The 21,280-nt window shown below is 36.1% G+C and overlaps 1 protein-coding gene across 2 annotated transcripts in view; it reads right to left on the bottom strand.

Moving 5' to 3' along the window:
* Positions 1–650: 650 nt before the first annotated feature.
* Positions 651–21,280, bottom strand: part of LOC103605849 (putative RNA-binding protein Luc7-like 2) — a 64,040-nt gene continuing 43,410 nt past the window's right edge. For both annotated transcript variants that reach the window (XM_008590461.1, XM_008590462.1), the window contains exons 4-10: positions 20,863–20,973; positions 17,111–17,254; positions 14,190–14,366; positions 12,525–12,616; positions 9,759–9,788; positions 5,939–6,130; positions 651–1,956 (exon numbers count right to left, since the gene is read on the bottom strand). In XM_008590461.1, coding sequence (XP_008588683.1) covers positions 1,779–1,956; positions 5,939–6,130; positions 9,759–9,788; positions 12,525–12,616; positions 14,190–14,366; positions 17,111–17,254; positions 20,863–20,973 — 924 coding nt within the window. In that variant the 3' untranslated portion in view covers positions 651–1,778. The remainder of the gene's footprint in view (positions 1,957–5,938; positions 6,131–9,758; positions 9,789–12,524; positions 12,617–14,189; positions 14,367–17,110; positions 17,255–20,862; positions 20,974–21,280) is intronic.

Below are 21,280 nucleotides of genomic sequence, written 5' to 3'. Positions count from 1 at the left end.
CATTCTTCCTTGCACCTACCAGCTAAATCCTTTTGATTTTACCCCACACCCCCAAGTTACTAAGTCCAAAGTACGTGTAAGGATTTAGAAGAACAGCACAGACTACCAGGAACAAAGGAGATTAAAAAAAAAAAAGGGCCGAGCCTGTGGCACACTCAGAAGAGTGCGGCGCTGGGAGTGCAGCAGCGCTCCCGCCGCGGGTTCGGATCCTATATAGGGATGGCCGGTGCACTCACTGGCTAAGCACGGTGCGGCCGGTCTCAAAAAGGACAAAAAAAAAAAAAAAAAATTCCTCAGCAACCAAAAAAAGAGAGAAGGGAGGGAAGTGGTTCACTGATGCAGATGGGTCTCTCAGATTAAACTGTGTACAGAATGATTGTGTGGAACCAAGTCCGGCAGAAACCTTCAGTTAATGAGGCATAGCTTGGTAAACTGGGAACTTAATGAGTGTCCCTTTTTATGTAAATCTGGTTTCACTTAGAATGGCATTAGTCTGCCATTCTCTCACAATCACAGAGGCCCACATTCCTCTGTCACATCAAATTTGTCAAACTTTGGGGACCAAAGACAGAAATAGTTCTTAAAAGGTGATCAACATATTTCACCAGTGCAACTTTTCAGTGCAGAAACTGTTAGTCTCATTATGTTGCTTACATTCACTGTTTTTTTATTTAGGTTTATTGAAAGAGAAGAAAAACAAAAAAACCCCAATTTCTTCTATCAGTCCAGTCCTTCTCTGTATCGGTTATTACAGACAGCCCTGAAGTAGCTAAAATACAGTCAGCAAGGGGCCCTGGTGGAGCAACAGTTCATCTGGAATATTTGCAAGTATCTATTTCCATTGGTGCCTTGCAGAATAAGGCACTCTTAATGATGTAACAGAATAAAGGAAATGCCCATAGCAAACAGTTCTAATCACAATTTACTAGACAAGTTACAGTTAAATGATGGTGGTGGTGATTGTTTCTTTCACTTTATTATTATTATTATTTTTTACAATAAGGGTGTAGCTTTACACTCCACACACAAAACAAGTGCTTATTACGAAAGAGTCCCTGCCCCCACCCCCTCAGAACATCCTGAACATAGCAATTCAATAGAACAGAAAAATCAAGACAAGTTTGATTTCAAAATTTCAATGAAAAAGCAAAAGTATATAATGCAACAGCTGTTCAACTTCCAACTCTAAATAGGCACCGTTAAACAAACAAAAGAAACCCCTAGTATTTTAAATTTCTCCAGCACGCATTCCATTATAAATGCTCTGAACTGTAATCAGCTAGTAATTAATAATGGGAATAGAACCTTAGACCAGAAGTTATACTGCTTCCCTGCCCCCCCTTGTATTATAATTAGAGGGTGCAGGTATTAGGGGATACAAAAGTCAGAGAAAGAAGAATTAAAAAGAAAAATTACCAAAGCTGCTGTTGTTTGGACTAGAAAGGAAGACAGCATTTTACAAATGTTCAAAAAATCCCAAGGCAAGTAACACAATTTGTTCACTATCACTCCTACTTGAAAGAATAAAGAGATCAGCATCTTATTATATAAAACTGTACTTTCAGAATTGTATTACAGGTTCAACAGAAACTATGGATATAGTTTTAGGCTTCATCAATGAAAACAGGTTCAGTTCAGATCAAGGTAGGTACTGTACATCTAGCCTAGCTGGGTCGGTGTCTGGAACTGCTCACTGTGTCACCCTGAACAGCTGTACACTAAACAATAGTATGTAACTCCATAGGAAGCTTAACGATTGAAGATATGTACACAGCTAATTAGATCTCCCCTGCTTCGCGCTCTTCAGAGCTCCTCCTGTCTTCTGATCTGCCATTAGCACTCTCATAGGACCGCTTCTTATCTTTTCGATCTCTGTCACGAGGTGATCTGTCTCTTGAACTCCTGTCTCTGTCACGTGAGGCTAAGTCTTGGTCTCTGAATCTTTCTTTTGAGGATCTGAAAAATATTAATTTGAGGAGCAAAATATGTTGGGAAACCCAAAATCCAAATTAAAGAATAGGATAAATATTAAGCTACTGAAGCTGAAGACATATAGAAGTATACACCCAAGACAGAAGAGTTTTCTGAGAGAAGAGAGCACCATTGTAGTTATAAGGGCACTAAAACAAGAGTGAAAATAGCTAAGGAAAAGCATAACCTAGCAAGACTCATTTCTCAGAGATAATCATAAAGCTTCTCCAATTCATAAAATAGGTATTTAATATAAAAAACATATAGATAATAGCTTTAAAAAGTGAAGGGCAGTATGAAATTTTTTAAAAATATATAGTAGAATATAGATTCAAATTGGATGGAAATTAATAACTTAGAATAATGGTCAGCAAACCTTTACTGTTTGCCGTCTGGCCAGAGAGCAAACATCTGAGGCTTTGTAAGCCTCATACAGTCTCTGTGGTGGTATTCTTCCTTTTCTTTTTATTAACCCTTTAAGAATGTAAAGACCATCCATAGCTTGCTGGCTGAACAAAAACAGGCTACAAGCCAGATTTGGCCTGTAGGGAACAGCTTGCCAACACCTGACTTAGGTAAGAGAACTACTTAATAACATGGCTTTAAATAACCATTTATTATTTTTTAAAGTGCTTTATTCCTCCTGAGTTAGCTCATTCAACCAACAGAAAAAAAAAGAATGGAAGACAGAGATGATTACACTATAATAAATCTTGATTAACAACCATAACTGTTTCCTTATACTACCTTCTCCATTCCCATATCCATCTTCAATGAGAAAGAAAGATATTCAGGTCCTTTAATATACCTTATCTTCAATAACAAAAAAAGCTCAGATCAGAGATTCAATCAGAAGGAAAACCAAGGAATGCTACAGGATCAGAATAAATATAGTATCCTCTATCCCTGCAGCATCTAGAATGAATCAGTAACATATATTACATTTGGCTCTTTGTAGGTGACATGGTACTTTTACATAATTATCTCATTTAACCCATGTTCAGAATTAGTATCTAAGGCACTGCTGAGAACCTGAATAAGTAATACTTTCACGAAAAAATAAGGCAGGAAAAAGTTTTTTAAATACTGCTGCATTCAGTTTTAGAAATATAGTTAAGGGGCCAGCCTGGTGGCGCACTGCTACAGTGCGCCACTTGGGAGTGCGGCGGCGCTCCCACCGAGGGTTCTGATCCCACATACAGACCAGTTCCCGCTCACTGGCTGAGCGAGGGGCGGGTGCAGCACCGAGGGTTGCGATCCCGTTGCCGGACACGAAAAAGACAAAAAGGAAAAAAAAAAAAAAGAAAAAGAAATATAGTTAAGGAGGGTTAAACAAAAAAGATGAAATAATGTCGACTTTGAGCATACTAATTAAGGTTTTAATGAGCTTTATTTTGAAATGAGGTGAAAAAACAGTACAAGTCTAATGATTGGAAGTCTATATACTAGCCCTACCTAAAGGCTTTGTAGACATGTAATTATGAAGAGATATGATAAAATGATACATAAGAATAAGGACACCAGATGCTGGTAAAGTCCCAGAGGTCAGTAATAATAACTGAAAAACAACTACGGGATAAGCATCAACTGTTTTGTGAGAAATTATAATGTCTCACACATAAGCAGTTTCCATACACTATTTTACTCAAACTACCAATAATTCTTATAAAGCAGGTACTCTTACTACCTCTACTTAGTAGATGGGGGAAGACTGGTGGGATAATTACATTATTTGGCCAAGGCCATGGAACCAAAGTAGTCTGACTGAAGTCTGCATTACACATGTTTGAACAGAAGAAGCAGAAAGATGCAAATGGTCCTCATTTGCCCAAGGTAACTATTGCCAGAGAAATATCACAAAGACAATCTACTTATATCACAGACCAATATTTCACAGCAGGGGCAATACAACTGCAAACCTTAAAAGGCTTTTAATGGGAACTTTTACGTTGAAAAATTAAACCCAAAAATGTAGCAATAAATTGATGTTAACTTCTATGTAATAAAATGTAGGTTTTAATAGCAAGTATGTGCTAATTCTTGGTAAAAACAAAGAAAAATGCTTTAAAAGAATAATTTGAATTCAAAGATGAGAAGTGCTCTTGAGAAAAGCAAAACTTTTAATAGTTTTACAAAAATAATCTTTTATATGAACATGCTAAAAATCTTAGATGTAAGGAGTGTCATGTAGTATGGTGGAAAAATTTGCTATACAACTTCACAAATTCTGGAAGCATCAGGGACTAAGATAATACAATATCAGAAGAGGAGACTTCACACCCATCCCTCCTATCCCCATAGACAATAAAGACATGTAAGAGTTCACAAACACCAGAAGCAATGAAATCGTAGTAGAATAGTAGAACAGAAATTGTCTAGAACTTCCCTCACCTAGCAGGATAATTATCAAAATTTAGTGTACAGGTAAGATGGAGAAGGTTTTAAAAATGCATATTTCTGGGCACTGCACTGAGACTAGCCTCTAAAATCCAGTTTCAAGAATATGACACAAGTGGCCTACAAATCACATTCTGCCCCTTACAAATTCCCTACTCATTCTTTGCATTTGCCTGTGATATATTCACTCTTTATGGAATATCTTTTTCCTACCTGATTCTACCTGTTCAAATTATCCTCGCTTTATTCAAGTTTTATCAACTAAATATCAAACCTGAAGCCATTTTTGATTACTCTGGTATTTCCCTCATCTAAACTCTCAGATCATTTACCGTATGATATACAGTTTAGCACTTTATAATATGTGCTCTTATATGAGTCTCATTATCATCAAAGATGTCAGTCCTGTGTTCTAATTCACACAGTCAACTTCTTCAGGCAACTCGAATAAAGTTGCTCCACTGTGTTATATTTCTTTGTTATTTCTTACTAAGCCTCCCTCCAGTAGTAAAAAGTATACAATTCTTACTGATTAAAATCACCTCAAGGACTACTTGGAACAAGGCCAGAATATAAAAAAAAAAGAAAATATTGACTGAGAGCCTACTGACAAACTCAGCTTCTGAGTGACTTGAGGGGATGGCTAGTTGAGAGTCAAAAAAATGGCAAGATTTTAACAGGTTTCTGTGGATTCTATTATGGACTTTATGTGAAGTAATCCACAGGAAATATAAGACCAGTAGGTACTAGGCACTCAAAAAAATGTTTACCATATATGCTTAAGAATAGTTGTCAAGAAAAAAGCAATTTTAAGCATGGTTTTACATTCCATAGAAATTACCTGGTTTAAGAGCTTCATGTGACCTGAGAAGTTTTGGGAGCTTGGTCTATTTAAGACTGTAAGTGCTAAACTCCTCTACCACATTCTAACCCATTGTCTGTTCTCAACAGATATTCAGGTCCTTTAATATACCTTACCCTACTGTCTGCCTTCCTTGCACCTTTTGAGTGTTCTGGTTATACCAAGGAAATTTTGTAGCTTCCTTAAAATTCTGAATCTGCCCCGCCAAGCTAAAAGTATGTAACAACACATGCCTACAGTGCCAAATAAACAAGAATATACTAAAACAACCTGCTCTGAAAAAGTATACCTGCTCAAATAAGTTTGGAAAACAGTTAAGTCAAACAAAGCTAAACAATGCTTTTAATGAAAGGACTTCTCAGAGCCCCTAATTTGCTAATACATATTGAAAAAATTCTAACAGTATTGGTACCTAAAATTATTTGCCCATAAAGTACTTTTTTTTCCAAGACACACTAAGCAGAGAAAAGCAATAACCTCTGCACATATTGGTTCCAACTTCTTACTCTGGTTCTTAAGTATGTTCTTTCTGAACTACCTATATAATCAGAGAAAAAAGTGTTACATACCTACACATAAATGTGTACATATTACCAGATGCAAGTTTCAAACCAATAATCTATACTCTAAACATAAGTAACATTAGTAAACACAAACAACTCTAAAACATCAAGGTAGCTTCATATCCTCTGACCAACACGTCAATACCTCCTCTTGGATCGTTCTCTGCTCCTGTCTCTAGAACTGTGCCGACTTCTCTGGTGGCTGCGGCTGCGGCTGCGGCTGCTGGAGCGGGACCTGTGGCGATGGCGTTTCTCCCGAGATTTAGACCGAGTTCGCCTCTTGCGTTCCCGTGACATGGAGCGAGACCGATGTCTGCGATGCTCTCTGGACCTGGACCTACAAAAAGATAGTATTTGATTTCGTTTTTAGATTTGTCAACACTACATTTCTCATTTACTAGAGCCTTTTCTTTAAAGAGAAACTATTCTTCAGTAGCCTCACTTAAGGCCAATTCTATTCCAAGTCAGCTAAATCTACACTAAAATAAATTGCTGTCACATTAATAGCTACATACTAAAATTTCAAAATAAAAATTAAAACACTAATTCTCAGAAGTCAATCAGGATTGTGTAAACTTATATCAGGAATATATTTTTAAAAAATGAAGGCAACCATCTGTACCACTACAATATGCCAGGGATTACATTACCTAGATGCTTTAAGAATTTAATTTCATTTAAACTTCTAAGACTGCTAGCAAACTTTAGACATTAAGTATGTACCTGATGAACATGGACAGAAGAAAGGAGAGGCATAAGAAAGAATATTGCTTAGGATAAATTACTAGCTTTCTGGATTAGAAAAATTATATAACCATTTATACGATTCTAGAAATAAATTTTGAATGCCCACAATAGGCCTAGTCACAGTGTAATAAAAACACAGTAAGACAGTTCTCTATTCAAGTAGCACATAATCTGAAAGGAAAAAATGCAAAAATCACTTTAGAGAACTTTAAATTACAAAAAAAGATAAAAAATTCTAATAAGTGCACAGGAGTAGAGAAGAAAAAACACTTCTATAGCCTCAATGGGCTCATAAACTAACTTGTATGGTGTGTGTGTGTGTTATATGTGTTGAGGGTAAGGACGGCATGCAGAAGACAGAAACACTTGAGGAAAAGCAAGGGGGAAGATGTGCAAGTTTGTTGAAATCCTTGACTTGTACACTTAAAATGAGTAAATCCTATTGTACAGTATGTAAATTAAAAATAAAGCTGTTAAATTTTTTAAAGTTACTAAAAAATGTAACGTGATATAGTAAGTTTGAAAGCACATTGTGCGGGTGATAGATATAGTTTACAAACTAGTTTATTTTCAAATGACTATTTTGTTATAAATGAAGTTTAAAAGCATTCAGCTAATATTGACATTATAGTCAAAGAAAGGTACATATTGTCAACCACAGCTGAACAGAATATTTCCACAATTGAATAGAATAATTTCTAAAAAGGAGCTAGAGAGAAGGAATATAAAGCTCATTTAATACAAGTTTTAGCAAATGATATTTTGTTTAACTACTCATTTTGAGCTAGCTATTATGAATCTATTTCTTCCACTGCATAATTTTATTCATCTTTTTAAAAATTCTAGACAATTATTCATTCAAAAAATATTTACTGGGTGCCTACTGCACTGTTCTAGGTACTATGGAGATTAAGGAGCAAATAATAAAGTCCCTGACCTCTTGGAGCTTATATTCTAGAAAGGGTACAGATTTTATATATATAAATATATACAGATTTTATATATATATATATATCTGTAATCTATATATATATACACACACACACAGTAAAAAAGATGTGTCAGATAGCAAAGAAATTATATATTAAGTAGGGTAAAGAAGGATAGAGAAATGGGTGGTAACATTTTATGTACGATAGACAGGAAAGGCTTTTCTGATAGAACAGTATTTTAGCAAAGATTGAAAGAAGTAAGGGAATAAATGAATCAGCCACCTCAGAGAAGAGTGCTCCAGGTAGAGGGAACACAGATGCAAAGGCCCTGAGGCGGGAGAAAGTTCAGCATGTTGAAGCAACAGAAGAGATCAGATTGACTGGAATGAAGTGTGCAAAGGAGAGTAACATCAGGGTCTTACAGGCAGGCTGACCAAATACTTTATCATTCAAAGCAGGAGGCTCTGAAAGATAAATTGGACAAAGTGAAATGGAGAGCTATTAATAAATATTGAGACAATAGACATAAACCAGAACTATCCCAGGACAGATTGGGCTATATGGTCACCCTACTTAAAAGCTATGGTAAGGACTTTGACTTCTGTAAATGAGATAGAAAACCTCTGGAGGGTTTGAACAGAGGGATGAGATGATCTATTTCATTTTTTAAAGGGTTCATCCTGGCTAACGTGTGAAAAATAGACTGAAGTGGAGAAGGGGTGTGGGCAATCACAGAAATAAGGAGACCAGTTAAGAGGCTATCGTAACATCAAGGTAAGAGGTGGCTTGGACTACAGTGGTGGAAATTAAATTTCTGGCCCAAATATCCAAGGATGTTCTATGTACAAATACTTTATCTTTTCAACAAAGGGATCAGCTTATAATAATTAACCAGTAAACAACAGCGGTATCATCATTTAATGTTTCTACTTCTCATCTTGGACCTGAGAAACTCACAATATAAATTAGCTGACACAATTTGTCTCATTTATTAATGTCTGTTAGTTTTTTAGTGTTTTAAGCAAAAATACAACTGAAAGATTCTAAAAAGTACTAAAAGGTAAATAGAAACATAAGGTTTTTCTTTCATAACAACGAATGCCCTACTTTTTAGGTAAAAGTTTCTGGCAAATAGTTACTATCTAGAGTTTAGAGTACTCAGAAGCTTTCAAAAAGAAGATGTGATCTAAACAAGAGGAATGATAAGATTTGGAAAAGAATAAGAAAGGGAATTCTAGGTGGGAATGGATTCATGAAGAAAGGCTCAACAACAGGAATGAGAATGGCAAGTAAAGAACCGAGAACAGTGATGAAGTAGAACATGTTTCCTCACCTTTCTCAGATAGAAAAAATTTGTCATGGGGTTGGCCGGTTAGCTCAGTTAGTTAGAGCACCACCTTGTAACATCAAGGTTAAGGGTTCAGATCCCCGTACCGGCCAGCCACCAAAGAAAAAAGAAAAGAAAAACTTTGTCAGTAACTAGTAAAAACTATAAAGAAAGTCTTCAAAAAGCCCCCAAATATTAACACTGAAAGTCAAAACAAAGTATTATCTTTTCCTCTTCCTCTTTAAGGCTGTAAGTGCCCCTTTGAAAGCTTTTTATGATCACTCTACAGAGAGATGAGTAAAAAAACTCATACAAAGTCAAGATTGAAGTGTATACTAAACATTTTAGTTTCTCCTAAGCCACGTGGATCTTTCATTCAAAAATTTATCCAACTAGTTAACCTACTTATATTTTCGACAAGTGTACTTCTTGGAATGTGCTTCTTAAATGTATCACACAAATTGATTTTACAAAAATAAATCCTGTTACATATTTACTGAGCTTCTAAAAAAAGATTTTAAAGAAACACTTTGAAATAATTTTAGCTTTCCCACATAACTCCAGAGCACTACGTAAAATTTTATTAGGATAAAACTAAATTGTAGTTCACAAGTATCTTCTGACTAGTTTCTCCTCAAATGACGATGCTCAAAATTGAACTACAAAAGGAGGGGCCGGCCCGTGGCTCACTTGGGAGAGTGTGGTGCTGATAACACCAAGGCCACGGGTTCAGATCCTATATAGGGATGGCCTGTTAGCTCACTTGGGAGAGCGTGGTGCTGACAACACCAAGTCAAGGGTTAAGATCCCCTTACCGGTCTTCTTAAAAAAAAAAAAAAAAAAACTACAAAAGAAATAAAATACTATTAATTCTCATTAATTTTTAAAAGATCTGTAATCTATAAAAACCGACTAAAAACACAGCTTCACTACTTATATTTATTTTGTGTAATACCTACCTTTTGGGATTCTTGCTATGTGATCGAGACCTAAAAAAAGAATATTTGTGTTTAGAAAAGTGACTATAAATAAGAAAAGAGTGCAGTGTGCAGTTAAATTACTTTCTTCCTGATTTCTAATTTTTATATTAATTTTATAAATATAAAGGCATGTACTTATACAAACAAATTTTCCAAAATGCACCACAAATGCTACAGACTTCCCCACCTTGCCATATGGGCTCTCTTAACTCAGTATACCTGGCTCTTAAAAAAAGAATATACAAGGGCTAGCCTATTGGGTCAGTTGGTTAGAGTGGGGTGCTGGTAACACCAAGGTCCAGGATCCCTGTGCTGGCCAGCCACCAAAAACAAAAAAAAAGAACATGCTCTTGGGAGACTAAGACACAGTAAATTACAACTCCCTAATTCTCTAGAAAACACTTCTCAGCCTGGAAAAAAATTCTTTTTTATCTTTGTCATTTCTTTTTCTGTTCTGGGATCAGACTGAAATTTCTATGATCTGAAATGCATATACTTTGGAGCTACAATCTCATACTATAATCCCTAGAACACTCAGCTCAATCTTGCAACATCTGTTTCTTCACATGAAATAAGATACTCTTATATAATGCATTATTGACATTCCTAGCACACAGTTAATGGTCAATAAATAGTAATAGTTAATACTATGGTAAACAGAATGCCACAGGGAATTTTTGGTGGATAATAGCATGTCTGAAAGCGTGGCTTTGGACTTAGCCAGATGTGAGTTTTAGCTCTGGCTCTACCACTCGCCATCTGTGTGACCTGGAGTAAGTTACTTATGTTCCTTTAGGTTAGTCTTTCCTTAGCAAAAGGGGGATAATAACAAAAACTTCACAGGTACAGCTGTGTGTGTGTATGTAAAGATTAGTTGAACTAATATATGTAAATTCCTTAGTACAGTGTTTGGCATATTATAAGCATCCAGTAATTGCTATTGACTTTTTTTGTTTATCCTTTTCAGCACCATAGTTGGAATCCTGTCTTATATAATTTTATACTAGCTTATAATTTCTTCATCTTCCATACTTAGCTATATTTCTTCAAGTTCATAGATTAAAAAAATTTTTAACATTTCTGAAATAGGGTTACATTTTATAATCAATGTCAAAAGAAACTTGCCAGTTGGCAAGTGAAGGAGTAAGATGTGATGTACTTTCTCATCATCTGAGAATGTGAAAGTGTAATTTGTTCTCATTTGACCGTTACTCAGTTGAATCTTAGAGATTTCCAATGTTACTTAAAATGTCATTTACATTGTCTTAAATATTACAATACTAGGCAATATTCCCATAAGAGTACAGTATATACAAAACAGCAAGAAGATAAAGCTCTGAGGTAAAATATATGGTAAATGGACCAGCTGGTTAGCTCAGCTGGTTAGAGCGCAGTATTGATAACACCAAGGTCAAGGATCCTGTACTGGCCAGCCTCAAAAAAAAAATATATATATATATATGGTAAATAAAAAATGTATGCGTGTATGTGTGTCAACAGAGGACTGACAACACTTCCCCTAAAAAGGGATACCCACATGTAGCTTTCATTATGTCATTACATTGCAAAAAGATTACCTGTTACAAGGCACGTAACAAATGAAGTCCTTTTAAACTTCTTAAAATAGACTGAGTATAACATGCTCAAAGCTTAGAGGAAGTTAGCATGACCTACTCACATATAGTAATGGGTTTTAATTAACTTAGGCACATCTACTAACTTTGAAAAGAAGGTATTTAAATTTCAGAGATATGTAATATGATTAAGGAACACTATAAATTAGAACTACAGGTAATCCTTTGTGTTGTGCCTGTCCATCCTGACATTGTTAAGGAAGTTATGAAGACAAGTTACAAAGAATGTTGCCAGCATAATGCTACACGATTTTAGTGGCCAATGGGTAAAGGACTCAGAAGAATGTTTAGACTTTCTAAATATAAAGGATTATAAGATTTTATATCAATTAATAGTGATATAAGCAGAATCGTGTACATTTAGCGATTAAGTTAATGGAATGTTTTATGGTTTATGGCTCCTAGAATTGAGGAAATAAAGAAACAAACTTCAATGTAAAATAATCAATGAAACAAAAAACCAAAACCTTTTATCAACAAGTATAAAACACATCATAAATCTAAAAACAGTTCTATGCCAACCTGGTACAAATCTTGCCCAATATAAAAAATCAGGGCCGGCCCGGTGGCGCACTGCTACAGTGCGCCACTTGGGAAGCGCGGTGGCGCTCCCGCCGAGGGTTCGGATCCCACGTACAGACCGGTTCCCGCTCACTGGCTGAGCGAGAAGTGGACCCAGCACCGAGGGTTGCATTCGGATCCCACGTACAGACCGGTTCCCGCTCACTGGCTGAGCGAGAAGTGGACCCAGCACCAAGGGTTGCAATCCCGTTGCCGGTCCCGGTCCGTTACGGGCATGACACTGAGGGTTGCGATCCGTTGCCGGACACGAAAAAAGACAAAAAAAAAAAAAAAAAAAAGAGGGCTAGAAAAGGGTTTTTTTATAAATCTTACAAGAAATAAAGATATGAAGCACACTTTATTCACTATTTCACACATTTTGAAGGAAATCACCTTTAGCTAAATGGCCAACAGTTAATATATTTGTATAAACATTGTTTTTACATGGTAATGTTTTTAAAAAGTAAAAAGAAATTTCCCATGTTATTAATATCTAAAATCTTGTATCTCTTTTTAGAACTGGGGAGATTCAACTTGAAATACTCCATACCTCCTCAGCTTCTCCCTTTCTTCTCTCTCTCTCTCTTCTCTTCGTTTCAGGCGTTCCTGGTTTCTTTTCTCCTGCTTCTCAGCTACAACTCTCTTAAAAATGAGAATAATAAATGAGGAGCATATTTACTGCATCCATTCTTAATTAACTTCACCCTAAACTTTACCATTTCTGGATTCCAATATAGTACAATTAACATCAAAATCTGTCTAATAACAATTTAGTTTCAAGTTTTGCCAGGTATAATCATTACTCTTACAATCTGCTTTCTAAAATCTTTCCCCCTTTCATGGAAATCTTGTAAAATTTCACGTTTCGCCATAATTTCTTAATGACATGTCAAAATCACTTCTATAAGATTTTTCTCCTCTGCATGTTTTCCAGCATTATTTTGTATTTTTAAGAACATCAGCCATTACAAATCACTACAAGTTCCCACGTGCCCTATGATTTCTAAAATAAAAATGTTCTCCTGTCACTTCCAATTACCATCCTGATTCTGTTGCTGTGCCTATGTCTACAAAGACTCCCAAGTAGGTACCATCTTTGAGTTTTAACTTAGAGCCCAACAACCATTTGCTATAATGAAAGTCATTTTGACATTTTTTAAAAACTTACTTGAGATCATCCTAATTACTCAGAATAGTGAGAAGAGTGCACTGTTAACAGCAAATATGGAGATGTCCCTGAGCATTTTCTGATCCCACATTATTTTAAATGTTAAGCTATGGATCTTGGGTTAATTCCAGTAATAACAACTGCATAAAAAGTGACTATCCAGTGTTTCCCATCTTTGGGCCAGTCCTCAATTCATGAAGGAACATTACAGTACCAAATTCTTTAAAAACTAGCCACACAAGGGGTTGTCCAGTTAGCTCTGTTGGTTAGAGCATGGTGCTGGTAACACCAAGGTGTGCGGTTTGATCCCTGTACTGGCCAGTCGCCAAAAAAGAAAAGAAATAACCTAGCCACAGACTGTTGAAAGATAAACTGATGATATCCACTGACTGCCTTAATCTTTACCACTTCTGAAATACCCCCACATTTTTTGTGTTTGTATATCCCCTCAAGAAAACTCAGGAGATGAATAAGAACTGTGCTGCCTTTCTCACAACAGCCTATATATTTAAGTAATATAATTGTCTTTTTTAAAAAATAGGTTTCATCCTAAGTTTTCTGAAATGGGGGCAGCAGCATAAAATAAAACTAGAGGATCTACAAGCTTGCTATTTAGTGAAGAATTACAAAATATATCAAATAAATATTGGGCTCATTTTCTCAATATTCCTAGAAAATATTATTATATTAATACTATTACTGACTCTACTGAATAGAGACATAACAATAGAAATTTTAGGAGACTGTGTACAAAAGAACTGGTTTAGAAACCATTTTAAAAGATTCCTAATTCAGCATCATATCCAACACAAAATGCTACCTCCCAGAATGACAGGACAGTATTTAAAAGTCTACTTCTCAGACATTATCCATTAAACCAGCTTGAATCTCCATTTACAATCCTGTATCATTGAGTATGAACTGTTAACAGATACTAAATATATCTGAATCATAGTCAAGAATACTGTACAAAAAGACAACTAACACAGATCAAAAGAACAAGTGGCTCAATAGGATAAAGTGGAGGACATTAACTTGCCAATGTACCTTTAATTCTTCAAGCTTCTCTCTTATTTCAATAAATCCCAGGTGCAGTTTACCCCCAAAATGATCAGCCAGTCGTCTGTCATTATCATGAAGACCTAAATAGGCAGAGCAGACTTCACAGACTCGAAGTTTCTGCTGTTGGAAACTGGAAGCTGGCATAGAATTCCGATAAACTTCCTAAACAAAAATGAGAAAAACAATAATCATATAAACCTCATTAAAAGTCATACAATTAAAATATACTATGCTTATACAAAAAAACTTTCTAACGAATATACAAAAGCATGGCTATTTTTCTGTCTTGAAAATTTTAAGTTCCCCTTCACCCCCGTCCTCTGTCCTTGAGACTTCTCCACTAAAGGTCAAAAGTTACAGACTAAAATACCCTTTGCCAAGAAACTACCACGACAATTCCACCATAATATAGAATACAACTTTCTGAAAAGGTTTTCTTGATGTTCTACAATGTTGTTTCTTATAACTTTTGTTAAAAATGAGATGTAGCAGACTCAATACTGCACATCAGTGAGGGATCAAGGAAGCAGAAGTTGCCCACACTTGCAGAGAAGGAATGTGTGTCTTCCACACTGTTACAGCTTCCTTCCTCTGCCTTCCTTCCCACGGACCTTCTTTCCTGCTTTGGAAATGTGGACAGTGCATACAAATGATAGACTCCCCGACAAAATGAGCAGTTCTATGAGACAAGAGATGAAAGGTGCCTTACTGAGATTCAGATGTCCTGTACTCACCCATTTTATTTATATGAAGTTCATTAATGAAAAAATAAAAATTGGTAGGTTTTGCCTATCCACTGTCCCCTTTTTCTTTACTGACAGAATTCTGGTTTTTGTTTGAAGCAGCAACATGCCCTGCTAAAAATACAAGGGTACTTCTAAAAGTTCATAGAAAGATTCATAGTATCTTTTAGTTCTATTTTTCTACAAACATTTTGAAGTACCCTTGTACTTATATTTCCAAGCTTCCAAGTAGCCTTTGCTAAGGAGATATAAGTGGAAACTGCTGGATGGAATCTACAGGAAAGTTCTTTAAAAGGTAGTCAATAGATTCAGACAAAAATTCACCAATGGCTGCTATAACCTATGGATCAAAAGTGATGAGAAACAGAATATTTGCAGTCTCGAAAGTGTCAGTACCAAAATACTTATTAATTACAAAAAGAAAACACAGCAACTTCCCAGGGGGAAAACAGGCAACATCACCAGAAATGGGACAAACACTAACACGTGCCTCTTGACAGGCTACATCATCACTTCAATGGTATTCCTATCAGAAAAGCTAACCATGAGGAAAAAATTAGACAAACCCAAACTGAAGAACATTTTGTAAAATAACTGGCTGATACTTGTCAAAACTGTCAAGATCATATCAGACAAAGAAAGACTGAGGAACAGTTCCAAACTAAAGAGACACAACTAAATGAAACATGTGATCCTGGATTGGATCTTGAACAAAGAAAATTTTCTTTCTTTTATGATAAAGAACATTATTGGGACAAATGGCAATATTTGAATAAAGTCTTTAGATTACTTGTATCAACGTTAATTCTTGATTTTGATAATTGTACTGTTTTATATAATAAAATATCCTTGTTTTTAGAAAATATACACTGAAATATTTAGGGAAAAGGAGGCATCATATCTGTAGCTTATTGACAAACAGTTTATATACACATACACACAGAGCGGGAGAATGAACGCAAATGTTGCAGAATGTTAACATTTGGGAGGTCTGGATGAAGAATATAAGGGAATTCTTTATACTATCTTTCACTTTCCTGAAAATACTTCAAAATAAAATTTAAAATAATTTAAAAACACACAGGCACAGACACAAGAAGGCAAGCCAACTTAATTCTTGCGCTTTGTTCTTCCTCTTCTACTTACCTTACCTTAGAAGTAAAGCTTTAGGTTTAGTGTCCATATTACTACCACAAAGTAATAATCATGAAGATGAATCCATACAGTAAGGATGGCTGGATGTAAAGGTTGAAGTAGCCTGTATAATAGATGGCATTATGGAGCCATCATGGGGCTACATTATACATCAGCTTGAGTATTTATGAGAAAAACAAAAACCTTTTTTAGTTAAGCCATAAGTTAGGTGTTCTATTCTGTTCAGCTGAATACAACCTATAATGAGCAAGTAAACTTTTTGATGTACCATCCTTAGTAAAAATCAACTAATGATAATATAGGACAGGCTAAAGATGTTAAGCTACTGTGTATTGTTAACAAAGCTTTGAGTACACATATACGAGGTTTCATGAAAATTGCAAATATATAAGGACACTTCAAAAAGTTCGTGGAAAAATAGAATTAAAAGATAATACGAATGCTGGACGAGGTATGAAAATGGCTTCCCTCTAATCTGTTTTTCCCCTCTAGTCTGAAGAACGGCCGCTGATACCAGAACATAAGAGAAGAAGGAAAAAGAGCAGGTACCCCAAAGCAGTTTGAGTGACAGGACTTACCTTCCTTTTTCTGACCTTGCCTCAATAGACTCTGCCCTTTTAAGAGCTAAAATACATTGGTGAGAGGTACTAAGGTGAGAAGAAAAGCAACACTATAGTCGCACAGGAGTAGAGTGGGGGGCAGGTTATCATAGTGACCAAGCATATGTCGAGAGTGTATGTGTATCTGCTGTAAGTGTGTAACTGTTGAGTGTGTATGACTGGCTGCTAGTTTAATTTCACTTACCAATAATAAATTTCAAAAGATCAATGGCTCCAAATTCCAATAAACCACTAATTTTGAAACAAAACCCATTAGTATAAACACTTAAATCTTTTTAAATTGGCTTAAATTCCCTTTAATAGTAACCTTTCAATAATTTCTAGTCAAATATATGTTCTTCAAGAAGTACAGATACTAAGGCTTTACCTACTATTATTAAGAATTTACCTCTGCTTCTCTTTTCTTTGCCCGTGCTTTCTCTACTTCATCCATTACTTTTTGGGATTCTTCCACATTTCCTTCAGCTCCTAATTGTTCTACCTTGGCTAACAATTTACCAATTTCTTCATTTAACTCATGAACGCGTTCTGCCTAGAAAGAAATAGAAAAGATGATCATGAATAAATAACACAATAAATATTAAATTTCGAAGTATTTCAAAAATGCTCATAAAAGTCTTGTTATCTATGGCACTATGAGTATAAATGATGCTTTGTGAACATATCCCAAATGAGCTGGTGAGACATCAGGATGTTTTGAGCCTGCCTCCCTTCACCTCGGTGAGGCCAGGGATACTACTGATCACAGTATAACTGTTATTTTCCAGCCTCTGCTTAGGCAGTGAATTCCAAGTGTTAAATGCCTTTTCTTCCATGACCTGGGCCCACTGTACCTTCCCAAACCATCTCTTGCTTTCCCCCCAACTCATAACATAATCTATAGTTATACTTAGTTTCTCAAACTTACCCTGTTATTTTCTACCTCTGTGACTTTTGCACATCCCTCTTCCTGGGATGCCATCCTTTGAGGTATTCCTTGCCTGCCTAGTGAATGTCTATTCATTCAACAAGATCCAACTCAAGAGTCTTTTCTGTGAAGTACTCCTAAACAATCACCACATCCCATCCCTGCTTAAACATATAAGCAGAGATGGCCATACCCTTCTTTGTACCATCTTTATAACTATTTTGATAATAACTTTATATAAATCATACTAGTTTAAAGATAGCTATCTGTACATCCCATCTTTGTATCTCCAATTCACAACAAATAACATAGGCTCAAGTATGAGTTAAAGGAATGAACTGGTGGGTATGCTGTAGAACAACTGGTAGATATAGCTTAGGAGTCCAACAGATCTGGCTTATTGCTAACCCAATTACCAGCTGTGTAATTTTGGCCAAATTACTTAAACCTGAATCTATTTCCTCACCTGAGAAGTAGGGATAATATCTCTCTCTCAAAGTTGTGAGAAATGACAAAACATGCCTTATATGTTCATTGCACAGCACAGTATACTGGCATAGCACACCCATTCCCTTAATCCATGTCCTTCCATTGCGATTAATTCTTGCCTTGGGATTTGATATGCTCCTCCTCCTCATCATTGCCATTATAATGGCACACAGTTCATTTCTACTGTTTTAATGGCACATGATACATATACATATAGTCTTTATTTTGGCCACAAAATAAGTATTCAGTCTGCTGTGTGGCCAATTATATTAGAAAAGGAGGTTTTAATTCGACAAACTAATGTGCCAATAATCTTTACTTCTCAGATTTCCTTCAATCCAAGATATTTCTTCCTTCAAAAGAATTCCCAACTCTAGTATCACCTTCTTTACCAACATGGTATTTTCCTTTAAAAACCTGTCACTGAATGACTGCATTAATGCCCAAAACTGTTCACCCTTCCCTGTATCCATGCTCTTTGCTATGTAACTGAGTACCAACATACTCTGACTCTGAACTTGCTTTGGTTACCAGGATGGTAGCAAACACGACTGAAGGAAAGGCTTGAAAAGCATTTGTGTGACTGGGCTTGATGATTTTGCACCTCTGCCACCACCATGAGAACATGGCCAGACTAGCCTTCTGGGCATGGCTCAGTAGCCTCCAGCTGACTGCAAGACACATGAGTGAGTCCAGCTAAGACAGAAATAACTGCCAAGTCAAGTTCAAACTAAATCAACTGTAGACTCATGGGCTAAATAAATACTACTTAGGGGCCGGCCCGCGGCTCACTCGGGGGAGTGCGGTGCTGATAACACCAAGGCCACGGGTTCGGATCCCATATAGGGATTGCCAGTTCGCTCACTGGCTGAGCGTGGTGCTGACAACTCCAAGTCAAGGGTTAAGATCCCCTTACCGGTCATCTTTAAAAAAAAATACTACTGAAATCACCGAATTTTGAAGTGGTTTGTTATACAGCATTTTTGTAGTGAAGGATAACTAATACGATGCTGTATAATCAATACACTTTAGGCTCTACCAAGCACTTGTGCCTCTCCTTCTACCAGGAGATACTAGATCCCTTGTACTTCAGGATGCCCATCTTAATAGTCCCCATCCCCATCTTCAGAGAACTTTTCAGAAAAGGCTGGCTTAAAGTAACCTTTTTCTCAAGCCAGGGAATCTATTCCCTTTGTACATACATATCTAAACTCTACGTGGGTAATTCTTTGTCTCGCATTCTGTGTTTCTGTAAAATGCACTAGATTATGATGAATGGTACAGATTATGTTATAAAGTAAGTTATCAAATCAACCAAATGCAATATATAGGACCTTGTTTGGATTCTGATTCTAACAAATTAACTCTCTGTATATAAAAAGAACATATTAGATAACATTAAAAAATAACATGTTAACTTTATGAAGTGATATTGTGGTTATGTTTTATAGGTAAAATGGTATGTCTGAATTTGCTTGTAAAAGCAAATAACACAATAATAAAATATTAACAAAAAACTGATAGCTTTGAAGCTTGGTGATAGATCCCCTGGGATTCAATGTACTTTTCTCTACTTTTTTGCATATAAGTTCACAACAAAACATTTTTAAAAAGTAGTGAGTCAAGTAAAACGTTTGAAGAACACTCAAAACTCAATATTTAAAAAACCAGCAATCCAATTAGAAAATGGGGAAAAGACACACCGACATCTCACCGAAGACAATATACATACACACGAAAAAATGTTCAGCATCATTAGTCATCATTAAGGAAATGTGAATTGAAACCACAATAAGGTACCACTACACATCTATCAGAATGGATAAAATGAAACATAGTGACACCACCAAATGCTGGCACAGATGTGGAGAAACTGGACTAGTCCCACATGGCTGGGAGGAATGTAAAATGGTATAGTCACTCTAGAAAAGCTTGCTTTCACAACTAAAAATGGTTTTTCTTATGTCCCAGCAATTGCATTCTTGGGCATTTATCCCAGAGAAATAAAAACGTATGTCCACACAAAAATCTATACACAAATGTTTAGTACAGCTTTGTTGGTATTACCCCAAAACTGGAAACAACCCCAATGTCCTTCAATGGTGAACAGTTAAATTGTGGCATATCCATACTGTGTAATACTACTCAGAAATAAAAAGAAACAAACTACTGAAATACACAACTTGGATGTATCTCAAGGAAGTTGTGCTGAATGAAAAACAACCAATCTCAAAAGGATACACACTGCATGATTCCATTTTTGTCACATTCATGAAAAAACATAATTACAGAGATGGAAAATAGATTATTGGTTGCCAGAAGCTAGTGATGGAGGGGGAGAAAGTAGGTATGACTATAAAGGGGAAGGATAACATGAGGAAGCCTTGTGGTAATACTATAGTTAGGTATCTTAATTGTGGTGGTAGTTACACAAGTTACATGTGTGATAAAATTGCACAGAGCTCTACATACACACATGCATACACAAATGAATGCATGCATAACTGGTGAAATCTGATTAAAATATAAGGATTAGACCAATGTCAATTTCTTTGATATTGTACTATAGTTCTGTAAGATGTTAACATTAGGGTAGGCAACAGAAAGAGTACACAGAGTTCCTTGTATATGTCTGCAATTTCCTGCAAATTTAATTATTTCAAAATAAAAAAATTAAAACAAGATAAACAAAAGTAGTCAGTTGAAATTATACTTTGTACTAATAAAATGGTTGACATTCTTACCTTTGCTGCCACTTCAGCACTAATCTCTTCTTGAGTTTCTGCTAATCTTTTCTTAGCCACTTCTGTTCTTCGATCACAATCTGCAATGAATGACTGCAGATGATCCATGGCCTACAAAGTTTGATTAAAAGACAATTACTACCAGAAAGTCAACTTTCTTCAGAAATATCTTTATGTTTTTTAAAATACTACCATGGAAGTAAAAAACAACAAAAGCAGGTTCAATTACGAATCCAAAATACTATCTGTCATCTATCAAATTGGCAAAGAGTAAGGGCCGGCCCAGTGGCGCACTGGATAGTGCGCCGCTTGGGAAGTGCGGCGGCGCTCCCGCCCGAGGGTTCGGATCCCACATACAGACCGGTTCCCGCTCACTGGCTGAGCGAGGCGCGGGAGCAACGCCGAGGGTTGCAATCCC

The sequence above is a fragment of the Galeopterus variegatus genome, unplaced genomic scaffold (assembly GCF_000696425.1).
Source record: "Galeopterus variegatus unplaced genomic scaffold, G_variegatus-3.0.2 Scaffold6120, whole genome shotgun sequence".
Classification (NCBI taxonomy): Eukaryota; Metazoa; Chordata; class Mammalia; order Dermoptera; family Cynocephalidae; genus Galeopterus; species Galeopterus variegatus.
The sequence above is the reverse complement of the archived record's forward strand: the minus strand, read 5'-3'. Positions and strand labels throughout refer to the sequence as shown.